General features: G+C 45.1%; 1 protein-coding gene across 9 annotated transcripts in view; it reads left to right on the plus strand.

The window, feature by feature from the left end:
* Trim9 (tripartite motif containing 9) overlaps positions 1-5,324 on the plus strand; it is a 107,869-nt gene extending 102,545 nt beyond the window's left edge. For all 9 annotated transcript variants that reach the window (XM_013355664.2, XM_013355671.2, XM_013355668.2 and 6 more), the window contains 2 exons: positions 1,731-1,893; positions 3,409-5,324. In XM_013355664.2, coding sequence (XP_013211118.1) covers positions 1,731-1,893; positions 3,409-3,471 — 226 coding nt within the window. In that variant the 3' untranslated portion in view covers positions 3,472-5,324. The remainder of the gene's footprint in view (positions 1-1,730; positions 1,894-3,408) is intronic.
* The last annotated feature ends 4,426 nt before the right edge of the window (positions 5,325-9,750 follow it).

Consider the following 9,750-nt stretch of genomic DNA (forward strand, 5'->3'; position numbering starts at 1 on the left):
CAGCTCTATTCATGTATGTCTTACTGGTTATCCCTTGAAGTGAGCACACAAAGCATGTATATCTTGCTATCAAATCCAACAGGACATAGACAGCAGCTATCTTCAGTGATTGACATTCAGGAGGGGCTCTGTCACTAGATTTCCAACACCATCACCCAAGCACTTGGGTTTAGCCCCTTGATTTTGGAGTGAACATAAGAACAGCGCCATGACACACTGCAGAAAAGCACATTCCAGAAGCTGAACACCTCTGCTTGCATGCAAGCTGCATGTCCCTTGTGCTGTCGCTGGCGAATCTGTCACTGGCAGAGATGGAGTCTGTAAGCCTGTCTGTGAGTGACGGTGTCCAGTCTGTCTTCTGCATGCCAGAGAAAAGTGATGCTGATACATTTCTGTGCTCTGCTGAGATGAAGTTCAGTTTTGCGAGGTCTTAAACTCGGGGGGAAGAGGGGTGTGGCCGTTCCTATCTAAATGTCCTGTGAACTCATCAGTGGCAGCAGAAGACACAGATCTTTGTACGCTGGTACTGGGTTTCTGGAAATCATTGCATTCCCTGTAGTATAACTGTGTCTCAGGGAAGCATCTCCTTCAATGCTGTCGTGTTTACAGAGACACGCTAATGCCTTCTTTCTAATTCCACATGCCGAAAGATTAGCATCTTTCCAGAGTGTGTCTACCTGAGTCCAGTAGCTCACTCACATGTTCCGGGCTCCACCTAAATAAGTGATCCTTTGTTTTGGCTTTCGGATTATGTCATTCTGTATTAAATGCTGCTAAATTCACACCATTTATACAGTGTGCCATACAGCTGATGTGCTGTATGAAAGGCTCCTTTGGTCCAGGCTTCTGTATTCAGTTTTCTTCTGCTATAGCTCAGTGGTAGAGATTCCATGTGTACCAGTTCACGCTCAGCAAGGCACAGTAAACAAGGGGTTGTCATGAGGGGTGGCTGTCTCCACAGGGAATTGGGAATTTGGGGGAGCAAAGAAATCTAAATCATATTTTCATATGTAAAGCATGAGTACATATAAATATAAATAGTATACAGTGTATCTGAGGCTTTAAAGTTTTATGTGAAAAGGGCTTCTTAGAGCAAAAATATGTGCAAAAAAAAGCTGAGCTGGGGGGAAAAACTTAAACAGGTTTCAAAATTCTGCTTTGGGGCTGGAGAGATGACTCAGTGGTTAAGAGCATTGCCTGCTCTTCCAGAGGTCCTGAGTTCAATTCCCAGCAACCACATGGTGGCTCACAACCATCTGTAATGAGGTCTGGTGCCCTCTTCTGGCCTGCAGGCATACATGGAGGCAGAATGTTGTATACATAATAAATAAATAAATAAATAAATAAATAAATAAATAAATAAATAAATTTTAAAAAAAATTCTGCGTTGGCTAGGCCTGACGGGACAGGTCTATAGTTACTTCTACTTGGAAAGTTGTGGCAGGACGATTCCAAGTTTAAGGCTTGCCTGGGCTTTGGTGGAAGTTCAAGGCCAGCCTGGAGAATTTGGTAAGACCCTGTCTCAATTAAAAATTAATTAAAAAATTAAAAAGAGAGCTAGGGATAAAACCAGTGGCAGAGCACTTGCCTGCCGTCCATGAGGCCGTAGGGTCAATCTCCGGTATCAAATATCAAAAGCAAAACTAAAGAGGGGTTCCACAAACCAAAACGGGCAGACTTAAGAATGGCAACAAGCTGATGAGACTCCATTTCCCCCCCTTTTCCCACAGAACCGAAGGGGGGATCACAAAAGGCGCCACCATCGGGGTCCTCCTCGACTTAAACAGAAAGACGTTAACATTTTTCATCAACAATGAGCAGCAAGGTCCCATCGCCTTTGAGAACGTGGAGGGCCTGTTCTTTCCTGCTGTCAGCCTGAACAGGAATGTGCAGGTGAGCACCAGGGCCCTGGGACTAAAGGCAGCTTGCTCAGGCTGCTTCAAAGTCTGCTGGGGGCAGTAAAGTTCCCACAGCCCCAAGATGCACCAGCAGCTCCTCCCCGCATCCTTGCCATGGTCCAACTAACCACCCATAGGAAACACAAGCCCTCTCTACCCTGTCTATCCATGCTTTGCTCTGGTTTCATCTCTAAATAGAATTGAGTGACTTGGACAGACTGGCAGGGAAGCCATTGAGATGGTTCCTAGCGAGCACCAGGGATGCCCAAGAAAAGCAAACCTTAGACCCTTATCAGAGAGTGGGAGCAGCTTCGCTCTCATTCGCTCTGCCTTGTGCTACTGCCTGGGAAGCACGGGTTGCCTAGGAGTTAGTTACTTGCAGTTTCCTGTAGATACCAAACAGCAGATTCTTCTCGCTTCTTTCCTTAGCAGATATCTACAGGGTCCCTTTAACGAGCCAGGCTCTGCTGTAAATACTAGATATCCAACAGTGGGAAGGAAAAAAAAAAGGAAACAGATACAAAGCTTCCCCTCCCTAAGCTTATATTCCAGTTACAGACATTAAGCGATATCCACAATGGGGTTATTTATAAGATACATCAGAGGGTCAGTGTCAGGTAAGGGGATCGACAGTGCTGGGGATATGCTAAGCAGTCACAGCCTTAACCATGGTGGCCAGCGGGCTGGCCTTATTGTGGTTACTGGTGATCCGAATCCTGAGGGAGGAAAGGAAGAGTTTTCCAAACAGAAGGCATAACCCAAACTTAGAAGTTTCTAAAGCATGAGGGACTCTGGATGGGTGGAGAAAGGCGAAGAGGCACATCAGAAGACAGAAAGCTTAAACTGCGGTAGAAGTGAATCTAAGGAAAACCTCACTCGAAGTTTTCCATCTTTTCAGCCATGTCCCCTCCAAAGACTATCATACTAGCCATGCATTGGGCCTTCAAGGATGTTCTTGAGTCTTTAGACAGACTCTTGGCAGGGATGGTATGGGCAAGAAGAGGGAAGGGGCCATGTTTATGAAATGCTTCCAGTCTTTCCCCATAGCTATTCACCATAGTTGGAGATTGACTAGAAGTTGGTGCAGCAACATAAGTGCCTGTGTTTCTTCCTACTAAAGTCCTTCGTTCAATCCCAGAAAGAAAGGCTTGTCCACACCGGGAACTCACCAACAAGCTAATACGATCTTGTCCATAGACTTGGGCAGTAGTCACTGTGTGTAGAAGGTGTCCCTGCCTGCAGATGAGGGCCTTACCTTCAGCCAAAAGAAAATGCAGTCCCCCAGAATATTTAAAAGAGGTGGGAATTGTGTCTCCTGGGTTTGGAAACCCACCATGGTGGCCAGGCTCTTACTGCAGCTAGAATCCTGCTAGAAGTCCCTTATAGCGTCTTCTAGGATAGAAGTTCAAAAACGTGAATGGGCCCTTACCGAATGGAGGGCACACAAACTGCGCTGTGACTGGACGATTGTAAGCACACATCCCGCATAGCTTACAGTCTCATTCCCCAGGTCACGCTCCACACTGGGCTTCCGGTCCCCGACTTCTACTCCAGCAGAGCTTCCATAGCCTAAGGGTGTGCTGTGGGGGCACTAGCTGTCCCTGAGAGGGACAGCATGGAGCCACCGGCCTCGGCAGATGCAGAGTTGGTAGAAGACAGAGACGGAGGAGAACAGCAGGTCCTCTACCATCTTCGCCCCTAGAGCTCCACCCCTTTCCCATGAGCCTCTCTGCATCACTCACCTGAGCTCCTTTCCTCATCCAGACGTTCTAACCCACAGAGGACCTCAGCAGCCCACCGTTCCCTTCGTTTCCACTTTCACTTGTTGCTTTTCTTTCATTTAGGGTTTGTTTTTGTTTGTTTTTAAATGCAGATCAAGTTCGTTTTGTTTCTTTTCTGATCATGTTTTGCTGACTTACCTACCTAACTGGCCCTGCCAAGAGAAAATCCTCCTAGAAATTTTTTCCTTAAGCTTTGGTTCACACAAAGATGTTATAGAAGAGCAGGTAGGAAAGAAGTTGAATTCAGAGTTTGCCATTCGACTCCTAGAATGTTCTCACCCTATTTCTTGTCAAGCAACGTCAGCTCTTCAAGGCTATTTCTCGGCATCCACAAGTCGTAACCACACCCTGAAGCACAAATGTATCAGTGACACAAGGTCACAGCAGGGTGAAGACAATTCAGATGTGCTCCAGACACTGGGCAGGCCCGGGGACTCAATTTGATTCGTTTAGTTAATACAAGTTTTTAATTAAGAATACTATGGACCCGGTACTGTTCCAGACTCTAGAATTCTGTATTCTAGACACTGGGGAGGGACCAGGGAAAAGGTGAACAGACTATCTTCCTGGAATGTATACTCTGGAAGGAGAACAAAGCAAATAACTTCAAGTTGTTCTAAGTACAAAAGTCAAGAATCAAAAAAGGTGTCGTGGACAAATCCTTAGATTGATGCTGAACCCACGCAATCCTGCCGTCACACCAGACGTGTACCAACCCAGTGCTTTTCCCACCGCGCTATTTGAATTATGGTACTTGCTGCCACTCATCACAGCCCTTCTTTGGCAGAAATGATGTCAGCATTGTTACTCATTATGCTGCAGTCATAATAAGCCTTAAAAAAAAAAAAGAATGCTAAAAATAAAATGACCAGAGGGCACAGGACCCAGTCACTGTACTGGGGCTCCTACGTTGCAGGCCACAACATTTACATTCTCAGGACAAACACACTCCATGTCTACTCTCTGTGCCTGTTACAAATGAGAATCCACACCCACTGCTGTCACAGCCTGACATCCACGGAAGCTCGAAGTGGGTTTGGGAAAGCATAAGCTTTATATCATCCCTGGGATTGACTGAATATCCATGCTTCCTGCTCCTAACACGTACCCTTCAGAAGCTTTCTTTGGGCGTGACGTTTTAGAGAGCGTAGGGCCTGAAAGCAAACTTCCGATGAGTTGGCTAAATACTTTCCACTGAGCCACGAAATCGACTCGAACAAGGGTCGGACAACAGAGGTGGGATGGGAGAGCTGGCGTTGCTTCGGCAAAAAGCAATCTCTGTAAATAGCTCACCCTCTACCCTGTGCTTCTCCCAAGTCATCTGTCATTATGATGTTTTTCTAGTTAGAATCTAATTTATTGAATGGGTGCTATCCTGTCTGTGTCTGTCTCGGGTTCTCGTGGTTCCAGAACATGGTTGCAGGACAACACTGCTTGGTCTTTGATTTCTGCTCCCGTGAGACTCGATGGCTGGGCCGCTAGTTACTCTCTTTATTAAATCTGCCCCGCTGGTTAGAGTTCTAGTGACTTGTAACAAATAGTTTACATTAACTACAACTATAGATGCACACAGCTACTGTGCTAGAAAAAGAAAAGAAACCTGTCATTCCTGGTATGCCAATAAAGGGTTTTTATGAGAGGAAAATGTCTCCGGAAAAGTTCTTTCTAAGTTTGTACATATTTGGGGGCACACTTCGCCTTTATCCAGGTAGTATTCCTCTAGCAAAGTGTGACCAGAAAGTCCCCAGAGATCTTGAAAGAATGTTCTCCATATATGTTTATGAGAACATGGCTGTGCCTCTGGACTTTGTACATCCCCTAAGCTTATCTTGATATGAAGTGTATACATTTGGAACACTTTAGCGTGTGCCTCCACACACTGAGATTTTACTCTAATAAGCTGCTTCTCAAATGGCCACAAACGGTGCTGCAGAATATCAGCGAGCATCCCTGGCTCCTGTACCTTTAAAATAGCTAAATAACACAATTGTTTTCATGTAATCGCAACACTACCAATCACCTTTTATTTTTATTAGCGCTTTTCAGTGAACCAACTTGTTTCTTATTAAAAGGAAAGTTGGAGACTGTAGTGATTTCTCAGTCAGTAAAGCGCTTGCTGGACCGCAGTCTCCAGAAGCCAAGTAAAACAGCCAGACATAGTTGCTCCTCTGTAAACCCTGCACAGGGTCGGGGAGGGGAAGGGGGTGGAGACAGGAGGTCCCCTGGGACTTGCTGGCCATCCAGTTAAGCATGCTTTGTAAGTTCTAAGACAATAAAAAATCTCAAATGTATACATACATACATATACACACATACATACATACACACATACATACATGCATACATACATAAAATATACGGTAGATGGCACCTGAGAAATGATTCCTGAAGGTGTTCTCTGGTCTCCACAGAGGTGTGTACACGTGCACATGCACGAGCGTGTGCACACACCCACAGAGAGAGAGATATTCTATAAAAGTCAGTTTCACAGAGTAGCAAGAGGCAGACTGCCAGCATCTGCTGCCCTCTGGCTGGTTTCTGTCTGGTTTTTTCCTTGCCCCCTAGTGGGGCACGTTTTTCTGCTTCTTTTATTTGCCCCCTCCTTCCCTGCCAAGTTTTCCTCTCCCCACTGTCTAATGAAACCGTTAGCTGCTCTTTATTCTTCTCTGGTGCTAAGGTTAATGGACTTTCTCTTCCCGACGCTTTCTCACAGGAATGATAATGAGTTGCCAGCAATCACCCTATTTTCTGGAAATGGTGTCTTTCTTCCGCCTCTAATGCACACATTTCTCCTTCACCCTGTACTCTACTTGCAGATCTAGAGAGGGGTTGCTATTGGATCCAGATCTCTGGTTAGGATAAAAGGGACCATAGTAATTAAACAAGTAAGTTCTTGGGTGGGTCCCACCACCTTCCAATCTTTATGGACATAAAAGAGACAACTGTACACATTGCAGCTACTTCTACCAAGCCTGGTACTTAGACAGTCACAGACCTTGCAAGTAGCATCCTTAACTGAGACTACCTAGATCTTTCATCTCTCTGAAGAACCAGCTTTGGGGGACAAACTTAGAATTTGGGGTGCTGGGTATGAGTGAACAGTTGGAGCACCCAACCAAGCAACAGTCCAGACCTTTTGATCTGTGACCTCTCCACCCTGCCAACATGAACGAAAATCAAGGCTACTTGAACAGAAGGACTGCCATACATTGAGACAGTGGGCCTACCAATCTACAGTAGCTGCTAGGTGGCTGATGGACAAATGGAGCAGCTAAAATACCGCATGAGCTATCATGAACAAAGGAATGGTTTGTGGGGAGGTTGGATCAGGGTGGCCCATGATTTTAGCATGCTATTCATTCTCTTTGGCTTTTAAGATAGTTTCATTATATTGCCCTGGCTGGCCTGAAACTCACTTTGTAGACCAGGCTGACCTCAAACTTGCAAAGATCCTCCTGCCTCTGCTTCTAGAGTGTTGGGTTTACAGGCATGCACACCATGCCCAGGCCAGACAGTCTTAAATGGAAAAACTGTTTCTTTCGGAAGCTTCTATTTGATATTGTCAGACTGTGGTTGGTCATGAGTGACTAAATCCACAGATGACAAAGCTGAGAATAACAGGAGGATGGTAGACAGAGACCACTTGTTCCCTCCTGGCTGCCTAAACCACGAAATAATCACACAGAAACTATATTCTTTGCAATACTGTTTGGCCAATAGCTTAAGTGTATTTCTGGCTTACTCTTATATCTTAAATTAACCCATTTCTATTCATCTGTGTATCGCCACGTGGATGTGGCTTACCAGGTAAAGTTCCATCTGGCACCTGTCTCTGGTGAGGCTACATGGCTTCTCCCTGACTCTGCCTTCTTTCTCCCAGCATTCAGTTTAGTTTTCCCCACCTAGCTCTATCCTGCCCTATCACAGACCAAAACAGTTTCTTTATTCATTAACCGATAAAAGCAACACATATACAGAAGGGCCTCCCACACCAGGGGATGTCATGTCTTCACAGCAAATGGGGCACACAGGGAGGAGAAGCATAAGAAAATGCTTTGGGTGGTAAGATGAAAGACCTGCCAAACATAAAAATGAATTCTTGAGTAACCTCTACTCTCTGCATCCTCAGACAACTCAAGAGCAGGGAAGTCCACTGGCAGTAACTGGAGGTGAATGCCTGTGTTCTGGTTCATTCCATGTGGGCTGTGTGTACCCAGACAAGTGATGACACTCATCCATAGTGTTCACTCCCTAAAGTAAAGGTGATAACACAGTTGTTCTGAGGGGTTAGTCAAATGATATTATCTACAACACTTACAAGAGTGCCAGGCTACTCTGTAGTGAACTGAAGACTACTCCCAGAAGGGGGGAGTTCATGAGACGCAAGTAAACAAAAATGCAAGTCCAAGAATGGTTAAACCAAGATTGGCGAAGCTGATCTGAGACTATACATGACAGTACAGGCAGTCAGCGGTTGCTGGGGAGTCATGACTCTCCCTGGCCGGGCTTCTCGCAACTCTGAAGTCTGCCTGGAGCCCCTGGGATGCAGTTTTCCTGAGTCAGAACTCGTTTTTGGCTTTTCGGTGATGTGGCTGCCTTTGAATCATCCATGATGCTGTAAACAACCCCAACGAACTCACTGCATCATTAGGCTGGACTTGGTTGGAATTGTTCCTCTCACACCTTATATGGGATGAATAGATGTTCGCTGACATCTTGTAAGAAATGCTTCAAAGCTCCTAACGATTAGCAAGACCTCAACTGAGGGTCTGTGATGACTTTTACCACCGTGTTCTGACAAAATATGTACCCGGTGAAGTTTTTACAAAAGTGATCAGAAGAATATAATAATTCCCAAAACAGCTACAGCATAACTTAAAAAATTAATTGAAATTTTCATATATATTGAACAGGGAACTACAAAGGAGATGGCAAAGATTATTTAAAAATGGTGAAAAATATTATTCAGCAATTGTCAACTAGGATGCAGGAGATGGCTCAGCAGGTAAGGGTCTTGCCACCAAGTCTGATGTCCTGAATTTGCTCCCTGGGACCCATACAGTGGAGGGAGAGAGCCACCTCCCACAAACTCTTCTCTGACATCAATACTGACGCCATGGTGTGCCTACTCATTTGTGCATACTCTCTGAATAAGTAAACAAATTTTAGAGCTTGGTTAATTAGAAAGCAAAACCATAGGTGCACATCTTTAACCCCAGCACTCAGGAGGCAGAGGCAGGCAGATCTCTGTGAGTTTGAGATCATCCTGGTGTACAAGAGCTAGTTCCAGAACAGGCACCAAAGTTACACAGAGAAACCCTGTCTCGAAAAACAAAACAAAACAAAAACAAAAACAAAGAAAGCAAAACCATATTCTCCACCATAGAACATTCAAGATATTAATATGTCAAATGCAAAATATTGAAAACTAGCCAGTCAGTGGTGGTGGTGCATACCTTTAGTCCCAGCACTTGGGAGGCAGAGGCAGGTGGATCTCTATGAGTTCAAGGCCAGCCTGGTCTACAGAACGAGTTCCAGGACAGGCAGGACAAATTAGAAAGACCCTGTCTCAAAAAATAAAAAAGAAAAGAAAAGAAAGAAGGAAGGAAGGAAGGAAGGAAGGAAGGAAGGAAGGAAGGAAGGAAGGAAGACTAACAAAGATGAAGCGAATCTGAATATTTACATGATCCTTCTCAAGGAGGTTTAAGCTTCTGTCAAACATGTCATTCAGTGGATGTCTTGATTTTCTAAACGTTCTCTCCAGTTTTTCTCTGATTTACATGTTAAACCCTCTTTTGATATTCCTGCTCTTAAATCATAGTCTTCTGTCTCCTTTAATTCTTTAATTACCACAGATTCACTGACTTCACTGCTTTGTTATGCCAGCGGTAACAGACTGAATGCGGGATGCAGTGTTCGCTATGAGCTGCCGTGCATGCTCTTCATAGACTGCGCTTTGAACTGAGTAGCTAATGAGTTTGCAACCAGTGGCTCAGCAGCAGCCAAGGATGACCCGTCCCCACTGTGGTGCAGGGCTCTCAGCACATTGTCCTAGATGTCCTGGATGGTCC

This window comes from Microtus ochrogaster, chromosome 1 (genome assembly GCF_000317375.1).
Source record: "Microtus ochrogaster isolate Prairie Vole_2 chromosome 1, MicOch1.0, whole genome shotgun sequence".
In the NCBI taxonomy this organism is placed as follows: domain Eukaryota; kingdom Metazoa; phylum Chordata; class Mammalia; order Rodentia; family Cricetidae; genus Microtus; species Microtus ochrogaster.